The sequence below is a fragment of the Neolamprologus multifasciatus genome, chromosome 17 (genome assembly GCF_963576455.1).
Source record: "Neolamprologus multifasciatus chromosome 17, fNeoMul1.2, whole genome shotgun sequence".
Classification (NCBI taxonomy): Eukaryota; Metazoa; Chordata; class Actinopteri; order Cichliformes; family Cichlidae; genus Neolamprologus; species Neolamprologus multifasciatus.
Window position 1 is genome coordinate 26,905,216 of NC_140455.1, and position 23,967 is coordinate 26,929,182.

At 38.4% G+C, this 23,967-nt stretch overlaps 1 protein-coding gene across 1 annotated transcript; it reads left to right on the forward strand.

The window, feature by feature from the left end:
• The first annotated feature begins 388 nt into the window (after positions 1–388).
• LOC146499530 (sodium- and chloride-dependent GABA transporter 2-like) lies at positions 389–20,540 on the forward strand. Its single transcript, XM_085139089.1, has 16 exons — positions 389–514; positions 729–929; positions 1,069–1,203; positions 1,530–1,670; positions 1,784–1,898; positions 4,528–4,575; positions 5,233–5,362; positions 6,421–6,555; positions 8,122–8,225; positions 8,959–9,083; positions 9,508–9,620; positions 9,690–9,827; positions 10,041–10,143; positions 12,900–13,000; positions 15,700–15,846; positions 16,080–20,540. Exons 2-16 carry the CDS (start codon positions 740–742, stop codon positions 16,245–16,247), a joined length of 1,893 nt encoding a protein of 630 aa, XP_084995215.1. The 5' UTR covers positions 389–514; positions 729–739; the 3' UTR covers positions 16,248–20,540.
• Positions 20,541–23,967: the final 3,427 nt, after the last annotated feature.

Genomic DNA, 23,967 nt, shown 5'->3' on the forward strand with positions numbered 1-23,967 from the left:
ATACGTACACGCAACGTACAGACCAGCTACTGCACACATATATATATATATGTTGGAAGAATTTGCATGTTATAAAATTAATTCCTAAAAGCTGTGTCGACGTTGATAATCACGGTACCATAGGCAGTTTATATAGTGGGTAGCATCCAGATTAATTAAGGCGTCTAGAAGTTAGGGTCCAAACACAAATAGCTTACATACGCTACTATTCTACGATAATATACAATCGTGCATAATTTTATTCCATCTGATGACAATAAGTGCAATTTCTGCAATTACTTGTGCATAACACACGCACTGAGATGGCTGTTGTGTGCATGTGTGTGACATTACGCCGCTTGTTGAGACGTTTGAGTAAAATCCACGAGCATTTTCGTAGGGATGGCACATCCAGAGCGTGTGGCTACTTGTCCTTCAGGGCACACCCCTCAATAGAAAGTAGAATAGAACTTTCCTGCAAACTTCGCTCATACAGTCGGGGAATTTCACTGTGGCGCTCGCTGCAAGCTCACTGGTAAGTTGCATCAATTCAAATCTCGATGAGAAGGTGGAGGAAAAAATTAAATGCTATTTTTTGTGCCTTTATCTCTTTAATAATCGTTATTAAGGCAAATGTGAGGCTCATCAGTTAAATTACAAAGCTCATGATCTATATTTGCATGCATGCAAGAAAGATGGGGAGAATATAACAGGTATGCCATGATATTTATTTAAATGCTGTACAAAAGACAGAAAGACCATGACTGAGGAAACAGCCGGGGATGTTCCTGCTGCAGACTCTGAGGCAGATAAACAGGCTCCTGAGGAAGGGGCTCTGTCGAGGGAAAAATGGGCCAACAACATGGAGTTCATACTCTCTATGGCTGGTGAAATAATTGGTCTCGGAAATGTTTGGCGGTTCCCCTACCTGTGCTTCAAGAACGGAGGAGGTGAGAGGTTGGGTTTATGGGAAAGTTGTTCAGATGGAAACATTCAACTAACAGATAAGGATCCTTCATTAAAAAATCAAAAAAAGAAACAAAAAACAAACCCACCTGCTAATGGAATAGTTTGTGTCTATAATTTTAGGTGTCTTCCTCATCCCCTACTGCGTGTTCCTCTTGTTCTGTGGCATCCCCGTGTTTTTCTTGGAGACAGCGCTGGGACAGTACACGAGTGAGGGTGGAGTGACTGCCTGGAGGAAGATATGTCCCATGTTTCAGGGTAAAAACAAGGCTCACATTTAGGAACTGCGTATTTCTGACAGCGCTTTCTTTGTGGAAATTGCAAAAACAATAGTGTAGCAGTTAGCAGTAATGAAAGTCACATATAAAAGGCTAAGTCTATATTTCCAAGCTTCAGATTCAGTAGCTGACTTAAGTGTTATCTTTCAAACTTTCAAACTTAATTACATAAAAGGGAGGGTTTATTAACAGTGCATGGTGCTGGGACTTGCTTTTATATAATGTTTCTGTCTTCTTGTCATAAAAGAAAAGAAGACAGCAGCCAAAAATGTCCTTTAACTATCTAAAATGTCACTTGTCCTCTAGGGGTGGGATTTGCGTCCCAAGTGATTGTGATCTATATGAACATATACTACATTATTGTTTTGGCATGGGCTATCTTCTACCTAATAAACTCCTTCAAAAGTCCCCTGCCCTGGTCTACATGTGACAACTGGTGGAACTCTGGTAAGAATGCTTGCTTAAACCCATCTGTATTTGATAAGCAGTGATTTCTTTTCAAGACTTAAGAGAAAACAGCTAACATTCTCACTTTTATCCCTCTTTTTTTAATCGCTTAGACTCGTGCCACAGTCGCATGAGCATCTTTGCAAACCCTCAACTCTTTCAGGCTGGGTCCAACTGGTCATTCTTACACAACGTCACCTCAATGGACTACTATGAGAATACAACTTAGTAAGTTGCATTTTGTTTTTTCTGAGCTGTCCCCACTCTGTCTGCTCAACTGATTTTTTTTTATGTGGACTTGAAAAGAGTCTGACTATGAAAAGGTTAATAGTAATCATGGGATTAAACAGCACAATAGCATCTCTGAAATGCACCCATGCTTTACAGCAACATCTGGACAGCATTCACAGCACTTGCTCCACGTTTTGTTATGTTACAGCCTTATTCCAAAAAGGATTAAAGTCATGTTTTACATCGAAATGCTACACACAACACCCCATAATAACAAAATAAAAAACGTTTGCTTGAAATTCTTACAAATTTATCAAAACAACCTGCAGCCCTTTGTTGCATGACTTCCCCTCTCTCTCCTCACTGTCCTGTCTATCTTCACTGCTCCACAGTCCACAAAAAGGTAAAAATGCCTATTTTTTTATATGCCAATGCATTTAAAAAAAAAGAAGGTTTTTTTTAAACAAATTTCCAAGAATTACAAGCAAACTACTTTCACTTTGCCATTATGAGGTATTGTGTTTAGCATTTTAAGGTGAAAAAAATAATTGAATTCACTTTGGAATAAGGCTGTAACATAATTAAAAGGACAAGCGAAGCACTGTGAATACTTTCCAGATATACTGTAAATGTTTTTCAGGGTAGGAAATGCTTACTTACTCCTACCTTGGGATAATATAAAGATAATATGAGGGTGAAAAGCAACCAAATAAATCTAAAGGACTTGTCAAGCTTTAGTTTAATGTCAAATGTTTGAAATGTGCCACATTTAAGGTATATTTATTGCAACGTCTTCTCTACATTATTATATTCACTGCTTTGGATATTCCTATTATCTTCATTGATTGGACATTTATGTGATATTTCTTACTAAAGTGGACCTATTATTCCTTATTTTCTGACACATAGCACATGTGCTACAACTGCATAAGACCACACAGGGTGCCACTCCTGTCAGTTGAGAACAGGAAATGCAGGTTACAACAACAGGCTTGCCAAATTTGGTGAGCCTGTGCAGGCTATTGTTAGTGGTGTAATTTGATATTTTCTTGGCACACGTGGGGCCCCTTGGTACCATCTGAGGATTAGTTAAATGCCACAGCCTTACTGAGTATTGAGTTGACAATGTTCATCCCTTTGTGACCATCTTCAGATGACAGCCTCCATCAGAATAACACACCATGTCACAAAGCTCAGATTTTTCTAAACTGGGTTCTTGAAGATGCCAGCAAGCTCATTGTACTGGAATGGGCTCCACAGTCACCAGATCTCAAAGCAATAGTGCACAAAAAGTCACTTCACCCTTTAAAGCCTGTTAAGATCCCAGTTACCTCTGTACAGAAGTCTGGACTGGGTCTCCATTGAAATTGTCTGAGTGTCTGATCCTAGGGGTAGTACCACAATAGTTTAGATGATGCACCACACTACCAACCCTGAATAAGGTACAATCAGTTTTGCGAGCAAATTTGCTACAAAATTTACTTTGGTGACCTGGACAGGTGGCCTCAGGGATCTGTTAATTCTTAAAGGCTAGAATAACCTATAAGATCCTCACAAAAGTAGATGTTCAAACTCATACCCAAGTTCTACCTTTTCATTTAAAAAGAAAATCAAAAAGGGAACGTCCACATAATTAAGTTTAATTTCAGATGGGATACTTTATTAAGCAATTTAACAAGGGCAAAGCAAACAGCTCATTGATTATTAAGAATAAAATCATTTTAAATTTTAAACATTTCAAGAAAAGTAACACATTTTAAAATATAAAATAATGAAATCTAAACTGTTGCTAATAACGCATTAGCAGTTTTGATGAGGCTTTAGTGGAGGACAGAGAGAACACCCTGGATGTAGATGAATTCTTTCAAAAAAATTTTCTGAGGAGGTAGAACCCATTGCAAAGTTCCCAAAGCTTCCTCTAAGTCCTAATCTATGATTCCGGTAGTGAGCAGAGCAAATCTCAAAAATAATGAATCCATAGTGGGTTGGAAAAAGAAGGATAAATCCACTGGGTGGTCTTCTAATCTGCTCACTTCAATGATGCCCGGAGGAAAAAAATGCCTAATCGTTATCTGTAGAGGGGTTTTATACATCCTCTGAGACAACCAACATCCCACGTTAACAACCAACCACCTAGTGTGATGTGCAATCGCCTGATTTGAGACATATCGTGTTGTTCAGACAACAGACAATTATTTAGGCTGGGTCTTAGATGCACACACAGAGGCCAAGGTCACATTTGCACAGAAAGAAATACAGACAAATACACACACACACATGCAGAAACAGTGTGGGTTGAAAAGTTTAAACATTAGAATGATTACATTTTAATTATTATATTCTTATTTTTTGATTAGATTTCCGATTACAGCAAGAATAACTCAAACATTTTGTTTGTTTATTAGGATTAACAAGTCCGTTTATGATAAATATGGATTATTTCAAACTGTGAATCATGCAAAGCATGATTGAACAATAAAAATCTGAGGCCAAAAATGAGTACATGAGATCCACTTAAAATTAAAAATGCATTTACTATGAAAATAAACGTGTTTGTGGTCTTTGTGGAATGTTAAAGGATTAATTTCACCCCTCCTTATTCACTTGTTTTTTGTTTTCTTTCCAGCAATGAAACAATATTGATGAGCACGTCACCAGAAGAGGAGTTCTGGAGGTTAGAAACTCACTCATACTTTTATTTTCCTTGAACATTAGAAGACCTGGACAGTCAAATTCCCTATTTAGCTTGTCTTTGGGTGGAAAATTCCCCAGCAATAGCTTTCAATGCTTCCCAGATATCAAAAGATAATTGTGAGTTAAAAAACACGGTGTGAATAGTGAGCCAACAGAAGGTGAACCGAAGCCACCCAAATAAAACAAGCAGCCAGTTACATTCCTCAAAAGACATAATCGCACTGAATAATAGCATTTTTTTTAACTTCCAACTCTCATTCAAAGTTGTTTGCTCCTCTCTCTTTTAGACATGTTGAAACATGGCTGCCTATTTTCACATGATAACCTCCTGATTTGGTGTGAGAACAAATATTGGGAAATCGCTCAGCACTACAACTGTGCTCCATAATGAAAACAATATGTGCTCTTTGCTGTGCCCATTTATAATCTAAACCGTATTCATCCAAAATAAACAGGGAGCAGTTTCAACATCCGTATTCATGATGAGATGCTTGGTGGTGTTCTTTTGACGTATATATGAGGATCTGTTTATTTGCAGTGGGAGAAGATTTTAAGAATGGGGGTTTTAGTGAGCATTCATCAGCATTTGGAGAGCATCCATGTGTTCATGTGTTCCCACATGTCTCTTTTTTCATAGTAACCGTGTGTTAAGAATATCAGAAAACATGTCTTTGGGTAAGATACATTGGGATCTGGCTCTGTGTCTTATGTTTGCCTGGATCATATGTTACTTCTGCATCTGGAAGGGAATCAAAACAACTGGAAAGGTAAGCATTTCCTTAACGTGGAGGATATCAGCTGTTAAAGCTGTCCCTGTTAAAGCTTTATAATGGTGTGCAAAGTGATGTGTTACATTTTTCCCGTTCGGTCGGTGGGTAAGAAGGGATTCTCAGTCTGCAACAATACGTAGCTTATAAACCCTTCCCTATTAAAAAGGTGGCACAAGCTGTCTTTTTTTTTTTTTTTTTTGCCTGTCCCGTTTGGTTCTTTTGCCATCAGAATTATTGTCTAAAGGCGAAGAAAGATGCCCAACGGATCTACTTTACCAAATTGACCATCCCAGCCTTGCCGTAATGGTCTATTTGATTCACCTTTTATTGTTTTGTTTTTTTTAAATATATTTTCACTTGCTAGATACGGGACAGACTTGAATGAGGAAAAGAAAAGGGAGAAAGGAAGAGGGGGAAAAACAGCGGAGAAGAGGGACGGGGATAAAGGGCAAAAAAACAAAAACCAACTAAATAAGCAGACAAAAAAAAATACATATATCAATCACCTGGATCACCTGTTGAGAAAGAAAAAAGAAAAGCTTGGTGGCACAAGCTGTCAGTCAGCACTTTTAGCTTGCTTGTGTGATATTTCTTGGGTGTTTGTGACGGTTATGTTAATATTAACCAGGAAATATGTATTTGATGTGCTGTCGAGACAGATATTACCCCCACTCTTCTGACAGCATTTTACTCTATGCCTCAGCTCTGTTGTTTTTACAGACCCCAACTGTGCTTTTTCTGGCTCAGGCCTACTGTTCTCATTAACCCCACTTCTAGCCGCAGACTTTTATCCCTTTCTATTACATGAAGACAACACAGCAATAAAAACCAAGTTAATGACTACCCGGTATAAACAGTGGAACACATGGCAGTGTACGAGAAGTGTTTTTCCTGCAGGAGGTGGTGGTGGCAAAAAATTTCATTACAAAAGGAACTGCCAGACAGTTGCAGCTTATAGCTTTGTTTATTCTAAAACTCATCATGTGCAACTTTAAACCAACGGATGAGTGTATGACAAGTATGCAAAACTACAACCTGTGTTTATATGTTTGTAGGTGGTGTACTTCACTGCTACATTTCCCTACTTGATGCTCTTTGTGCTCTTCATCCGTGGAGTGACGCTCCCAGGAGCTGGAGAGGGCCTGAAATACTACCTCAATCCCAACTTCACCAGACTAAGTGATCCAGATGTAAGAGCTCACTCTGATTATCAAATGTTTATGTTGAAGTGTTTGGTTGTGGAATGCAAAAATCACAAACACAGCACACAATACGACCACTTTACCATCATCTGAAAGCCGCAGCGTGAAGGATGGAGTGAGAACGAATTCTCCATCTGCACTGAAAGTCATCAACAACCAGATCATCATCTGCCTGTCTTCATTTCTCAACACAACACTGTCTGCTGGATTTCTCCCCGCTCTAACAGGATGAATACAGGGTTCTGTTATCCTCAGTTATGCACCCCTCCCCCTCCATTTTCTTTGCCCTGACTTCTATTTCCGGTCCCAAGACATAGCCTTAACAGGAAAAGCAACCCAAAGATGATCTTCAGTAAAACATATACATCTTCATCACAAAGGAATGTAAATAAGGGCCTGAAGTAACCTGTTTAAATACTATTTTTACCTTGCAAAAAAGTATTTTTTGTAAGCTGAGTCAGTGAATCTAATTTATATTTGCGTTTAAACAGCACAATTAATCTTCCTTCTGTATTTTTGAGGATGTTCTGTCACTACGACACTTGGTTGTTCGGGTCATGCAGGTCTTCAGCCCTCTCCACCCTAGTCTGAGTTGAAGCCCTTTGGAGTTTGCTTTTATCGGTTGTTTTCTCATCTCTCTCCTGTCCAGTCTTTGTCTGTTTGCCTCAGTTGCTGTGTTACTATCTCAGAAAGAAGAATCGTGTAAATCAGGGGAACGATCTGGTCATGTCACATGTGCCCGTTTGAGTTAGAAGACAAAGTATTGCTACCCTTGTAGGAACCCAATAGCCCCAATGCAGTGTGGGAAAACGTGTGAAAATAATGTTTTGGAGAGGTGCAGGTGAAAGCGCTTATAGTTACAGGGCAGATTTATGCAGTGCCAGATGGTCTTAGAAGCAGATCTAGTTTCTAGACTTGCTTTAGCGTGCGATTGTCTGTTTTCACGTGCACTGCAGAGGAGTGGTTCAGTTCTGGCCCACATCTGCGGTCTGTTTATTGTGTGAATGTGTCTCCTTTTATCTCCGTGTCAGTGTGCGTGTTTGAATATGTACGCGGAGAAGCTCAGAGGACTTCAAAATATAATTAATTCCAGGGACATAACAGTTCCTTCTTTGTCCAGAATAAGATGTAAAGATCATTTGCCACAGTCTCAGACTTCCATTTCTGACCCAAGGCAGGGAATAAACCAAGCCCACCACTGGGTCAGAGTAGAGGCCTCTATATAGCTTTGGAGCCTTGCCAGGTCTATCATGAGCAAGCCAGAGCTGTGGTGTCTCTAATGTTATCCAGATGCTGTCACGACTGTAGCCTGCAGACAGACAATAGTGAAAACCAGCCTGCCCACATTCACAAGCCTCAACGTGCATGCTCTCTCATGTAGTTGTAATTAATGACAGGGTAACAGCAAAGCAGGAATATGCAAATGCTGTATACCTGGGTAATTTAGATATCAAAACACAAAAAAACAGCTATTATTATACTGGCTCTGAAATGCCTTCAGTTATTTTAACAATTTCAGCTTCAAAACATGTCAGAAATCTTGTCCCTCTCCAGGTGTGGCGTGATGCAGGGACTCAGGTGTTCTTCTCCTATGCTGTTTGTCAGGGAGTGCTGACGGCTCTGGGGAGCTACAACAAATACAACACCAACTGCTACAGGTCAGCCTCCTTAAAGGCAGACATCATCACATTTATTTCGTCTTGATGCATTCTCAATCATCCAGGAAAATAAATCTCCAAAAGTTGATGCTGTTCATCTGGACATAGCGTTTTCTGGGAGAAACTTTTCGTCACTCATCCAAGTGACTTCTTCAGTCTCAGCTGACTGCATTTTTCCTGTACCAGAAAGCTGTACCAGGATGAGGATGTACACATCCTGGACAGGGAAGAACGCTGGTTTGAGCGTGGAGCGTGGAGTCAAGGAGGCCATTTACGTGAAAAGGGAAAGACCATCTCTGAATCGAGGAGGGGGCCTAAGGGTACATCTTTCGCCATCTTACAATGCTGTGATTGCAGCCATTCCCCAACTCTCTGTGAATGGGACTCATGGCCATTGATCAGTGGTCTTTGATCAGTGGGTTTTGGTCAGTGGTTGTTGATCAATGGTCATGAGAATTTTCATAATTAAGATTAAGGAACTGACCTCACAGCCCATTGTTCCTTCAGTGGGCTGGTTTCAGTCATTATGCAAATGTCCTGTTTATAAGATTGGGGAAACCTGCAGTCAGCTGAGACTGAAGAAGTCACTTGGATGAGTGACGAAACTTTTCTCCCAGAAAACGCTATGTCCAGATGAACAGAATCAACTTTTGGACATCACATTTATTGTTTTTTTTGTTGTTGTTTTTTTAATTTTTCGATACTTTTGGCTTGTCTCTCTGTCCTGTTCCAGGGATTGCTTGGCACTGTGCTGTCTGAACAGTGCCACCAGTATCTTTGCAGGCTTTGCTGTATTCTCAGTGCTGGGATTCATGGCTCAGGACCTTAACATTTCATTGGAAGACATTTCAGCTGGCGGTAAGATAATTGCATACAAGGAAGTAAAATAGAGTTTCCTAAATAATTACCTGATAAATTATTCTTGTAAACATGCTGTCTTTGGTTTTTGTGCGTTAAAAGTTTTAATTCATCCAATGCCCACAAGATGTCACTTTCTGTTCAGATAGAGTCAGAGTGTTGTGATGCTGTTTTTTTTTTCTTCTTCTTTTTTCCTCTTTGGGAATGTAGTGTCTCAAAAGATGAGGAGATACAGTTTTTCCCACAAAATGACCACTTACTTATTTGTGTCTGTCTATAATTTGTTTACTTTTTTTTGCATTAAATCTGGGATTATTTCATCTCTAAGAGTCCAAACTCAGGTACAGCTTAAAGCTATGACCTTAACGACGCCCTGGAATGCGTATGTCATGTTTTAATAGATGCATTCACATTCTTCTTACAGGTCCCGGTTTAGCCTTCATTGCCTATCCTACAGCTCTGTCGTTGCTTCCTGGTTCGTCCTTTTGGGCTGTGATGTTCTTCTTCATGCTCCTTTTGCTCGGCCTAGATAGTCAGGTATTGTATGCAATGCACAATGCCCAGGATCAGATCAAAATAAGCTAATCTTCAGTTCTGTGTTCACAGTTTGTGTGTGTGGAGAGCCTGGCCACAGCCCTCACTGACCTGTTTCCACGTTATCTGAGGAGGCCGTGTGCCAGAGAGATATTGGTTCTGGTCATCGCTATTGTTTGCTTCTGTTTGGGGCTGCCCTTGATTACTGAAGTAAGCTGGTTGTGCACTATCAGCACTTGTTCAAATAAAGTAGGAAAGTGAACTATTCTGTTAAGGTGGCGTATTCTCTAGTAGTTAAAGCTTTTTCCATTTCATGTTGCATGTATAGGTTTCTGATAATGGTGACATTAAAAACAGTACAGGAGAAAACAGCCCTTCTGACAGTTTTTTATCAGTTTTTTAATTTTTCTCTTCTTGTTTCAGGGCGGGATTGTCCTCTTCCAGCTGGTTGACACATATGGTCCAAGTGGAACCAGCCTCCTCTTTATTGCTTGCGCAGAGACCATTGTTATTGGCTGGGTATATGGTAAGTTATTGGCTCTAAACTAGTGCTGCAGAATTTATCCATGCAAAAGTAATTATCTTCCTGTAAGTTCTTTGAATTGTTTCTCAAAGTATTTTTCTCTAAATGTAAAAATGTTTTTGCATTAAAGCATACTAATTTAGCTCTTTATTAGTAAGATGACTGTCTTACTAATAACCTAAATAATAGGGATATGTGATTTATCGATTTATCTTTAGAATATCAACATCATCAGTACTGCAGTACATCCACAGTAGCTACAGAAAGGAACTTTATTATATCTAGTTAGCTTATGCATTTCACACAGAAGCCTTTGTTTCATCAGCATAATCGTTTTATCTCTATCTTTATAAGCATATCTTTTAGGGACCAACTTTGAAACAGTTGTTGGGGTCTGTCCAAAGTAAAATTGAAACAGCTATAGGACCAGCATTAAAAGTGACATTTTAATGATGATGCAGGGATAAGAGTATTGTGTGTTTATTTATGTCTAACATTATTTAATTTTACTTCTGCTACTGCACATAAAAGCTAGATAACTTTTACCATGAATGGGGAATGGAGTATATATAACAATGTTCACTGACAGTGAGGCTCACTGACTTTTATACCTGACCATTTTCAGAGGTATGTTTTGTTGTTGTTGTTGTTAAGGCACTTAACACTGACCTATAAATCATTCTAGCAAAAAACAAAAACAAAATGCATTATACTCAAGGGATGAATATGTGTTATGTCTACACATAACAGACAACTTAACAAAGAATCAGTTTTAACAGGCTAGAGGCTTTTTTGTGGTTTGGATGCATTTTAGCCACTGGTGTTGAAGATCTTGTCAAAATTGAAAACAGATTTTGCAGAAGAAACACACAATGGAACACTCGTATCAGTCAAGATTGGTCCCCAGAGCCCGGATCTAAGCATTACTGAAGCAGTGCGGGATTGTTGTGAAAGAGATCATCCAACATGCAAAGAAAAAATGTGAATATCCTTCAAGAAGCCTGGAGAACTATTCCTAAAGACTACTTAAAGACATGATAAGAAAGCTTGCCACAGTGCCACCAGCATCTTTGCCAGGTTCCTGACAAAAATATAAAGAAATAAAGGTTGGCTCAAGTCTTTTGCACAGTACTGTACACACCCACTTACGGCTTTATTCAGGCATGCCTTTGGGGCCCATCACTGATTGGGCCCCAAAGGTCACAAAAAGTATAAAAGCCAGACTTACACACTGGTGATTTCATCTTTCTTGTTTGTGCTTCTTTCACTCTGGTGATAGATAATGCTCCCAGCACTGCTCTGATATGTCACCACATTTGTTGTTTGATAAAATGTCTTCTCTGTTAGAGTCTATCACTTTGAATCTTACCTTTTGCCAATGCTGTATTTTGTAGTATTTTTAAAAGACACATTTGACAAATGTACAGTCGTTATCTGGTGCAAGCAGATCAGTAAATGTTACTGCATGCACTTTTGATTAATGTTGAAAGTCATATACAAAAGTGTCATGACATAATTGTATAGCTAGTTATTAAGACTTATCACAAAGTCATTAGTGTACAATAGATCATATCTCTTGTCTTTTTTTCTGGTTTATTCTCACTTCTCAGAGTCTCTGTATTTTATGGATCCAGACAGTTTTCTTTCATGAGACTGAAACTAATTATGACTGAAAAGATTCCAATTTCCTGAACTGCTTGTTCTTTGGTATTCTTATACTCTGCTTTCTTCCTCTTCCCCCTTTTTTGTTAGCTGTTTATTCATTCATTTGGCCTCCCCCATTCTTCAAAGTGAGTCTACACAGTATTGAGATATTCAACACAGCATAGTACGAGGACACTCTATTTCTGCCTCTGTAAAGTTGAAGTTAGTTTCAAGGTTGATTACTGTATCATTCATGGAGCTGTGTCTGCCTTCCTAAGTAGGTTTGGCAAATTCTTCAGCTATTATGCATTTGCAAAGAAAATCAATATGTGGATGGCTCTCCATTCTGCAGATCATCTACTTTCCAATCTCATAGAACTTTACTCCTGTTTTTAAATGTATCTGCCTCTTTCGGTAGCAAATGAAGGTGAGCTGCTTTCTAATCTTCATCTCCAATTGAACTCCTCCTCCTCAGCTCCTCATTAACCTATACACTGCTGTCCCATGCATTGTCATTTTCTTCTCATTTGGAAAACGTATCTTTTTAATACAGTCATTTTGAGTTTTATTTCGTGATGTTTGTTGATTTGTTTGTTGTTCTTTCCCCCTCCTTCCTCAGGTACTGAATCATCATAGATAAGCATTTGTGTTAGTGACGTTGTATTGCAAAATCCATTGTGACTGGATTTTTCATAGGCTACTTTTATATCAAGATGTATTGATATTACTGGGGGATATTTATTGCAATGTGAAAAAGAAAGTTTCCATAAGTAAGTAGAGTCAGGTGCTGCTAATCAAATGTCAGTTATTAATTAGAACAATGTCCTTTGACAGATATGACCAAAGTGGAGGCGTTTGTTCATGATGCACTGCGCCATTCTTAGTGAAAACATATCATCACAAACATGTTATATCAACTGTCGAACTAACTTTTGATCACACATTGTGTTTTAAAGCTAAAACAGAACAGTAACTAGTAACTATGGCTAAATGTTAAAGTGAAAGTAAGGTGTTAAGATGAAACTTCAACTCCTCATTGTATTCATGAAGTGTTAGAGCAGTTCCTGTAAAACTGAAACAGTTCTGTTTCCCTTACATTGCTGTGCATGTTACAGGCGCGGACCGTTTCTATGACAACATTGAAGACATGATTGGGTATCCTCCGTTCCCTATGCTGAAGTACTGCTGGCTGTTCATCACGCCGCTCATTTGCGGGGTGAGTCTTCACTCCTGTATCATAGCTCTTTAATCTGATTCATTTGCTTTCTGCCTTTGTTCTGTCTTTCACACTGGATCTCTGCTTTAATGCCAATTTCCTCTCATCTTTGTATTCATATTCATTGTTTTATACCTGTTACTAATTCTGACAACCAGTTTTAGGTCGCTTTACTGCACTCAGATTACATTTGTCAGGTACAGATACGATTGTTGGGGCAGTGAACTAACTGCCAGTGAACTCATGGACTATGTATAATCGATGGACATATCCATTATGACATCATTCATTGGTTTTTAAAGTCCCAAGGTTAACGCTTTCGCATCGGAAATTAACCTAACACTTCACTCTTTATCAAGATAGTAGAGGGTAATGCTCGCTAGCTTGGTTAGAGAAATTCATACTCTTTCAGCTGTGAAATACACAGACTAATAAAACACACACAAGCTGGAGTATAAAGTTCTTGAAAATTCTGTAATACACAGGAAGTCATATTATTTATTGTATTTTTTCATAAAAAAAAATGAGCAAGAGATCCAATTAAATCTTCCCATAGTATCCCGCATAAATACACATACGCGAAGGAGAAAGTGAGGCTCATGCTTTTACGTGAACATCATGTCATTGCAGACGTGATCAGCACAATGTAATTTCAGAGTTGGAGGCAGTGATTTTATAATCACAAAGCATCAAATGAATCTTAGAAGACAATGAAACTATGTGAAATCTCCAGAGAATTATATTTCAAGTCTGGACCTCCCTTCTTCATGGAGCTGCAGACTGATTTTCAGCTCACGCTATATGGCCTGTGTTTTGATTCTCTGTCACAGCTTTCAAAGTGTTGATATCTACTGCACCAGACAACTGTTTTCAGCTCATTGAGCAGTCACATGTAGTCACACATTTGGTGATGTGTGCTGCGCCTGAGCATGTTTAATCCTCAGTGCAGTCCTTTGCATTACTGGGATGGATATGTTCTGTGCCCTGACCTGCTTAAGGAGGTGTGTCCAGTCACTGATGTAGTGGGACTGCTAACATAATGCTATACTGCAGATAAGATTACATTCATTATTTAATCAGCTACCACCACAGTGTATTTGCTGGCAGCTTATAAGGTCCAACTAACTTTCTTGTGACACAACGTGGGCAGATTAAGGCAGATTAAATGGGAATATCAAAGTGTTTTTTTCATTATCGTTTTTATTTTCACTTGATAATAAAATTACACTTTCAGAAAAAGCAGTGAGCTGGTTTTACTTGTGCACATTTGGTTCATACAGTTAGGTCCATAATTTGTTGAACAAGGACAGTTTTTGTAGCTTTTGCTCTCTTGCCCACCACAGTGGATTTGAAATCAAACAATCAAGATGTGATTGAAGTGCAGACTTTCAGCTTCATTTCAAGGGAAACTATTGTATGAACTGTTCATACAATATTTTCAGCAGCTAAAAGTAAATTGGATAAGCTAATATAATTGCAAATATAGGGATTATTTTTAATACTTGGATAAAAAATCCTTTGCAGTCAATAACTGCCTGAAGTCTAGAAGATATGGGCATCAGCAAATGCTGTTTCCTCCCTTGAGGTGAAGCTACTTTCAGTTGCTTTTTGTTTGGGGGTCTGTCCGCCTTCAGTTTTGACTTTAGTAAATGAAAAGCATGCTCTGTTTTGGGCTGAGATCATGTGACTGACTTTGTCAGTGAAGAATAAATTATTTGCCTTGAGAAACTCTTGGGTTGCTTTTGCAATATGGTCACTTGGGCACTGAGAGGTTTGCAGCATTTGGCTGAATCTAAGCTGAGAGTACAGTCATATAGACTTGAGAATTCTTTCTGCTACTTCTATCTTCACTTAACACTTGGTTATTCAGTTCCTCTGGCTGCCATACATATCCATGCCAAAACATTAAAACATTAACTGAATTGGTATGGTATATATGGTATATATGATATGGTATGCTTCAGATATTGTTTTTTCCATTTTCTATATTTTTACCTTTCTGATATAAGCGCATTTCTTCTTTATAACCTTGTAATGGCATGTGTAATATAAATATTTGATATTTAGTTTTTTAGAGCTCTACATCATTAATGGTATCTCAACCCCCCCCCCCCAAAAAACAAAAAAAAAAAAACAAACAAAAAAAAAAACAAAAAACAAAAAAAACAAACATAAAAAAAGGCCGGATGTTGCAAATATGATACACACTTAAACTCACATATGCAAACTGATATTTTATTTTAGTTTTTTAATTCACAAAAAAGCTTGTCATTGTCACCCAATTAATGTAAGCATCTACAAATGGGGAACTGTCTATAAAAATGGCTTTAATTCCCGACCAGATAACAAACCCCCTTGAATTAAAAAGCTCAAAGTCTGTACTTTGATTTCAAATCTACTATGGTGGTGTACAGTGGCAAAACAACAAAAAAGGTGTTTTAACCCAGCAAATAATGGACCTAACTGTAAATTAAAAACTAATTCTTCCAGTGACAGCCATGTACTCATATAGATGGATAGGCCAGTAGGATGTTAGGACCAAAAACACAGCTAAAAGTGAGTGAAAAATTGACTTACATTTGTAGAATCGCCTGAAACATGATTCCAATAGAATGTTAATCTTGTTTCATCTATGCTGCAGTGGTACCAAATTTGTTCTGCTGTCTGTCTTTCTAACTTGACTCTTTCCTATCCCCTAGCTTACATTGCTGTATAACCTGGTGCAAAGTCATCCTCTTGTTGTATATGGGTTTGAGCCTGGCACCTGGGGAGTCACACTGGGCTCTCTGCTTGTTCTTACACCCCTGACATGCATCCCGGTATTCATTCTGGTCTCACTATATAGGGTGAGTGAACTCAGATTTTCTTGTATTTATTTCTTTAACTCTTCTATATAAGGTGACCTTAAGTGTTTTAAAAGGCATCTAAAATGAAATGTGTTATCACTATAACAAAATATTTTTTTTAATACAAATTATTAACTAGGATAAAGCTAAACCAGTATTTTTCAGCACTTGTAAGATTCTTCTATTGTGTGACTATCTCATTACATTAATTGCATTTCTCTAAAAACAATCAGGATCCCGAAAACATGAGTACACCATCCAGTGACCTGCGCCAGAGTCGGCCACATAACCCAGCACTCACATTGTTTAATTATGTCATAGTCAAGGCACAGGTGCAGCCAGACATGAGGGTGGAGTATAGAGAAGACAAGCTGGTAATGGAAGAACCTGGTAGTGCTTGATGTTTGCTGATGAAAGTTTATATTTTCATCTATTGAGAAAAAAAAATTCCTTTTATATAAATGATTATATCTTAAGGGTCTTCAGGGGTATTTGTTTGTTCTTTTGTTAACATGAGTTTTTACCTTACTACTCTTTTGCTTGTGAATAATAGAGTCCTTTGCATTGTACATGTACCTGTATACCTCTAATCCTGCATACTGTAACTGGATTAAAAGAGCACTCTGCTGATTTAACATTGTGCTTTTTGTAACACTCATGGAGTCATGAGGAATAATAGTTTAGCTTATGTATAAAGTATCCCCAGTGACCTGCACCTCTCAAACACCTCAACTTTGACATGCAAAATCTGTGCCTTGTCACATTAAAATATAATGCATTAAAACACATGTCTTAATTTGATTTCTGGTCAATTTTTTACCAAAAAAATGCAAATTTCTTGTCTTCATTAAATGCAATATACATACAGAACTTTCACATCCAGTGAAATTAAGGCCAATCGCATTGAATATGAATTGTTTGATTATTTTACTGTACGTTTTACTGTACTGTAAGTTTTTTCATGAATTTAAAGGTTGCTATTTTGTAAACCATTTTTTAAATTTTGAAAATATTGTAATCTGTCAAATCAATCAATAAAAGTGGACAGATTTGGATGATTTTGTGTTTTATGTGGTTGTAGCTCGTTCAAGTAATGACAATATAACATATCAACACGCTAAATATCCCAGTCTATTCTTTGCAAGTCAGTTTAATCAATTAAACTCACGTTTCCTGTTTTGTATCAAGAAAAAAAAAACATTACATTTATCTTCCTACCGTGTTTTTTTGTCACGCATGTCTGTGGTTACAAGAAGGCAATAATGCAGCGTTGATGTGTGATGGCGCTGGATGTGTGTGATTAGCGAATGTGCTAATGCTCTGTCATTATGCCATGCTCATTCATCTGTGTGATCCAAACTGGCATTCAATTAACTGACAATTCCGCCCAGTTGTCTTCCACCTCTCGTCACCCTCAGTCCCCCCGCTCGTCCTACACTGACATAAAATGACCCTCACTCCTGAGCGTCACTCAGCATCGGATCTCTGCAGGTCTCCACTCCTAGCCTCAGGTAAATCAGGTCTCACGTCTCCAGACTTAAAGTAAATACTACCTCCTCACACCCCACCCATGCCCACTCACCTCAGCAGTTTCAGCCATGGTCTGAGTAACCCTCATCACCCAGACCACTCACACATGGACTCTATTCTGACCAAGGCTTTTCTTTGCATTACTTCCAAGAACATTGCAACTTGTTCTCTAATATGTGCCTTGCTCTTATTTTTGCCTCTCGGTGGTTCTAATCTTGTAGATGATTGTTCCATATTTTTATCAATGCACTGTATATTGACAGATCCTCTGCTTATATTAGAAGCAGAGGATCCCTGAGGCCGAATATAGAACTATAGGTTTGCAAGTGTGCAGGACTTCCTGTATTTATAATTAGATCATCAACCCACAGGGCTTTACATAATAAGCCACTACCCCACTGTGACACTGAGCCAGAGCAACTGTAATGGAAAACTAAACCCCATGCCATGGGTGCCAAGAAATGACTAGATCATACCCCCTACACCCCCACCCCCCGCCCTTCAAACACACACACACGCTTGCACACACATGTTAAAACAAATACAAAATCAACAAGGTAAAAGGCTGGGAGGTCTTTAACAGATGATATGGAAACATGTCCCACTTTAAAACACCCTTTAACCAAAGTGAATCTCTGCCTCAGCAACATAGTTTCCTATTTCCAGAACATTTGTAAACTGATAAGAAACAGATTTGACAATGGATTGCTAAAATCATAAACAGGACAGAACCAGAAGGACGTTAATTCAGTGTATGAATCAAGCTCCCAAAACATGTCCCATTTGACTTTTCTTTCTTGCTGATTGATAAATGCTGACAACTAAAACTAAAACTTGTTTCTAAATTTCATAAAATGAAGGGGAACCAAATTTAAAAAAAAGATTTTCAAGTGGAATGCACTTGTAAGTTTTCCTGAGAAAATTCCTGCACCTATTTCCCATTTTCCTTGCAAAATGTAAAGGAATAAAGGATGGCTTAAGACTTTTGCGCAGCACTGTGTACAGGATTTTAAAAGCAGCTCTGTCTTAAGTGGTTCATCCTGTCAAGATAGCCTCCATGTAACTGTTAGTTTCAGACCCCTTTAAAAGAACCATTGGCCTCTGTCCTGTCCTGGGCCCCTTTCCAAGAAGCATCTTAAGACAGAGATTGTAAATCCATTTTATGAAATAATCACAGATTAATGAGTAGTTCGCGTCATATATGGCTAAGAGCATCTCCAAAAGGTCAATAACCCTCAGGATTCACTGTGAACTACAGAATTCATTTTGGGTTTTTATCTCTTTATAGCCAAGGAAAGTACTTCGGCAAGGAGACATCATTTGAAAGCAGAGTTCAAGTAATAAAAGTATTTTGGCCATCAGACTGCTACATAGCTGAAGAAAGGAAATAGGACAGGACCCTGGAGTATCTACACTCCAAGCTGACTGATGATGGAGACTTTGGACGAGACTCTCTGAACATCCAGGATAAGGTGAAGATGGAAAGGAGGAGAAAGGTTTCACGAATGATGGTCTGAAAGTAAGAATGACAGAATAGTAATGAGTTTTAAAGAACAGGGATTGGAGAAAGTTTAGCTCTGGGAAGGCGGGCAAGATCATCTTTGGATCAGAGTGGTGAGGATGAAATTAGTAATGAGGGGAGTGTGACACTGTGAAAGAGCTAATGAGCGAAAGAAAAGCGCAGCAGGAATAAAGGTAAATGTGAATTAACAGATCTTCTTTACTGAACTTGGTGTTTAACTGAACTTGATGTTTCTTTACTGGTGTTATAACTACTTATAATTTGTGGTATGTATCACACCATTTTATACTGCAACATTACTAATAACATTACTAGCATGGGAAAGAATCGTTGTAGGTTAATATTTAATATAATATCCGTGCATTTTAATTGCAATTAGCCTGATGAAACCAAATAGAATAGATTGATTTCATAATTGATTAAATTGAATAGCTTTGCGCTACTTTGGTTTTGGTGATAGCTTAAAAGTCTTTTTATAAGGCATGTTGCTTGCTTAGCTGAAATTGACAATGTTTAAAACACAAAACTGACTGTTAAAAAAAAAGTTTTGTTTCTAACTCTACAGAATTTAGCAACTGGGGATTGGCTGCACCTGCGAGGGCCTCAAACGACCACTCCTCCTCTGCAAAGTGGGTCCCTGGAACGACCGGCTGGTGTCGATCTTTTGGGCCGACTGAGGCACGGCCACCCCGCATGCAACTTCTAGGATTCATGCATTTTATTGTTATTCCACCACATTTATTCACATGAAGTGAAACAAAATTACTGGTTAAGGACAACCACAACACACATCAAGAGAAATATATACAAAAACAACAATATTTATAGTGTAGTATGAAAAAGGAAATGACTAATGTAAATACAAAAATCAAATAAGAAAGGAAAGGCAGTTTCAAAGCATCAGAGTTGTATGCAGTGGATAGTGTAAAAGTTATTTGTGGCTGGGGGCAGCAGAGGTTACAGAGGATCACTACAGTTTAACAGTCTTACAGTCTTGAGGAAGAAACTGTTCCTCCGTCTGGTGGGTATGCTCTTGATGCATTGCAGCCTCCTGCCCAAGCGGAGGGTGGCAAACAGTGTGTGCTGGCTGAATAGATAATTTCATTTCCAGGAGGATCTTTTCCTGCATCTGCTGATGAAATGTCTTGAGCATCTTAAAAAAAAACCCTTCTTCATAGGGTTTTTCTGAATCACTCTTACCTATCTTCACCTACTCTCATCTATGGGCATGAGCGCTGAGTAGCGACTGAAAAGAATGAGATTGCGGATACAACCAGTGGTAATAAGATTCCTCTGAAAACTAGCTGGGCTCAGTCTTACAATAGGGTGAGGAGCTCTGCCGTTTGAGAGGGGCTCAGAGTACAGCCACTACTCCTCAACATTGAAAGTCAGATGAGGTGGTTCGGCCACCTGAATAGATGTCTTCTAGGCCCCTCCTGAATGAGGCATGTCCTACCAGGAATAGACCCCGGGTGGAGGTAGTCACGAGAAAATCAGTAGATGGATCTAAAATGCTTCCTTCTAAATACACATGACATTTTCGAGATGAATGACTTTTTCAGTTGCACGTGCATCATTATGTGTCACATTTATAGCCGTCACTCTCTGCCAGTGTATCTTCACTGATGTTTAATGATGCTGTTGATTGCTAGCTTTGTTCAGATAAAAAAAAGACAGAAAGAGATAAAGATAATAATGAAAAAAATCTCTGGCTATCATTCTTAAGATAAAGGCCACACATCATGCATCACAGTGGCAGATTTCTAACAGAATGAACTGAGGTTTTTAAGGCTCTTTACATCTTTAGGGCTTATATGGTACATGATGATCAGTGATGCAAGGTCAAAAGCATTTGAGACACTTACAAAGATAAAAATGACTAAGCTGTAATGGAGGAATAAAATTAAAATGAGGCTGTGATATATCTCCATGGGGGACAACACACTTTTTCAGTGAGGACTGTGAAACTGTACTGCATTCTGGTATCAAGAAAACTGTAAATGCAGACGTGTCATTGGCCTCCTTCACTTCTCTTATTTGAAGTTCTCTTTCACACAGTTTTTCTTCCTGACTCCAGGAATGGAAGGCTCGTCGTCTGTGTCTTACAGTCCTTTTCTCTTTTCTTTGTATCTTTTCATCTCACTCTCCTCTTATCTACCAGGCACGGCTGCAATATATCAGCTTTTCCATTTTTATCTCACTATCTTTTCACTCTGCCTCCCAACTCATATCTATACCTTTTCTCCTCTTTCGTCGCGGAGATTGCTCTGCCCCTAGCTTGCTCAACTTTCATCTTTTCACCCTTTCCTTCTCATTAACACAATCATGCTCTCTCTGATGTGCACCTCGCCCAGCGTTTGTCCTTAACCCGTGGAAATTTATGCGCCGCGCATCGTCTCGCTGCAATTCTGGATGAAAATGTTAGTAATATTAGCCTCCCATCTATGCATGCCAATCGCCTCTGGGTGTTCCTTACTTTATAATAACCCCTGCATCGATTCACAGACCACGGCACGTGCTGAGAATTAAAGGCAGATTGCAAGGAGGCCTCAAAGACAGCATTTTTTCCCCCTTAAACTGTTATTGAGAAATGTTTTTCATATAACTGAGCTGAACTGAAACATGCAAATCTACTACTTTGATGATATAATGGTTCAGCACTTGAGTTGCAGTGGAAATTGCCTCATGCTGCATATAAAAATATGAAAGGATAAACTGTATATAGATTGTCTTATTACTATTTTGAACACTTTTATTGGGGCTTATTTTACTTCACCAACTTCGCTGTTGGTTTTTGTTAACATGTCTCTTATTAGGATAGAATATGTGCTAATATGTGGATGTGAGTAATGTATAATGTATTGTTATTTGACACCAAGCAATGATGTAATGTAACACAAATGGAATATATATACCACTGCCATTTACTAACAGTAAATTGTAATATATAATACATATATAATAATAAGTAATATATTCAGTTCAATTCAGTTTTATTTATATTGCTCCAATTCACAACAGCAGTCACCTCAAGGTGCTTTATTTTATAAGGTAAAGACCCTGCAATATTACAAAGAAAACCCAAATATCAAATGGTGCCCTATGAGCAAGAAGTTAGTGACAGTTTGAAGAAAAAACTTTCTTCTTTAAAAAAATAAAAATAAAAATAAATAAATAAATAAACTCCTTTAACAAGAAGAAACCTCAGGCAGAATCAGGCAGGGAGGGGCAACTATCTGCTGTGACTGGTTGGGGGTGAGAGAAAAGGGAAGAGAACAATCTCAGAGTGATGCTGAAAAGCATATTTTTTAATGATATTGCACAAATCCATGAGTAACACTATGCACAACATTTGTGGTGTCCCTCCTTAAACTGGACAGTAAGCACATAAATAATGTAGCATGTGCTAATTAGCACACAGCTCAAGGTACAGCTGAAGCAAATGGGAATGTGCTTAGCTTCACTGTTAACTAGTCCCGCATGCTGACATGCCAACGTATGCTAGTTAGCACAAAACCCCTAAAGTAATTGAAATAAATATAAAAAAAAAAATAGTTTTACTGGAGTATGGTCATGAATGTATTTTTACACAAAAATGATTTTAACCCGTAGCCTTCGAGATTGACCGCATCATGGTGGGGGTGATGAAGGTAATGTTCCATTTCAAAGACTCCTTCAAATGCAGCCTTCTTTTCCTGAACTTCAAAGGATACATGATGGTACCACTTGGATTTATAATCAGCACCAATCCATGCGTCCATTAGAGTTTCATTTCAAAGTGAACTAATTCTGATATTTCACTATGAACCAAAGCTGGACCCTGTTTCCAAAGGCCTGATTTCTCAGGTTTGTTATGTGTGAGTCATTACTTTGCTTTACTTTCCTGCAATGAAATAATGCTGAGTCATCACAGAGACAACCACTTATTTACAGAATAAATCCCTTATCTATTGACCCCACAGGATTTACTGCAAAAGAACGCTGTCTAAAGAAAGTTTCCAATTTACAGAGTTTAACTTTTTTTGAAACAGCACACATGATTTATTTTTGAATTGTATATGAGCCATTTATCAGCTTTTTGAGAAACAGTTTGTCGCTACGGGCACTCATTAAGTGGTGACAGGAGCAGTGCTCATACATACAAATGACTTTAGCATTGAAGTTTATCTAAACATGCAGAGTCAGCAAATGTCTAAAGTACCCTACTCGATATGGTTGCTGTTAAAAGATTATAGATTTCCCATACTGTAAATAAAACGCATAAATATTTGAAGATGCTCAACAGTAGCTATAAGACTACTGCACTGAACTGCATTTGTACTTGTGTTTCAGAAAGCTGACAAGGACCACTGCGGCACTTTTGTGGTGATAAACTGTACTTTTGGGCAGCGTGATAATCTCTGCAAAACGTTAACTTCTCCCTTTATGATTATGAAGTGTTTCCTCTGTGTTTTGCAACCTTCTCTGCCCTTTCCCTCATTGTGTCGTTTAAAAAGAACGCTGACATTTATTTTATTATGAAAAAGTGTGTCTAAAATTAATCAAATTGTAAAATAATCATAACAACTCTGGTAAAGAAAGCCCTTTTAAAAATGTATTCACTTATTTTGATATTCAGCCTCTGTTGTCTACACAATCGCTCTCAATTATCTTTGGCAATAAATGCCCTGGAATTATAATCAGGCTGCACTGATCATGGGGACGCTGTAAACAGATTGATGAAAACCAGCTTTGACAACTCCAATCCACCCAGTTATCATCTTGTGGGTTCCACATGGGCAATAAACCACAGCAGAGATTACGCTGAATCTGTTCTTGATGGGAACAACTCACTATGGGTGTAATTAAGCCTTAATATGATCTAATCTCTCACTTTTGAAACCCTGAGTCTATCAGCGATCCTGATCCACCAGCAAACCATCGGGCATTGTGGGAATGTTCATTAGTCACTGTAATTGGCTGGTGATAGAATATCTGGACCAGATATTAAAGCCAGGAGGTTACCTGCCAGGAGAAACAAGAAATTCACGTCTCTTATCTAATTCCATTATTAATAACGACAACAATGT

Coding starts and splice junctions, on each gene's coding strand:
- LOC146499530 (XM_085139089.1), top strand. CDS start 740: ATGACTGAGGAAACAGCCGGGGATGTTCCTGCTGCAGACTCTGAGGCA. Junction 9,828..10,040: donor GGCTGCCCTTGATTACTGAA/GTAAGCTGGTTG, acceptor TTCTTGTTTCAG/GGCGGGATTGTCCTCTTCCA. Junction 15,847..16,079: donor TTCTGGTCTCACTATATAGG/GTGAGTGAACTC, acceptor AAAAACAATCAG/GATCCCGAAAACATGAGTAC.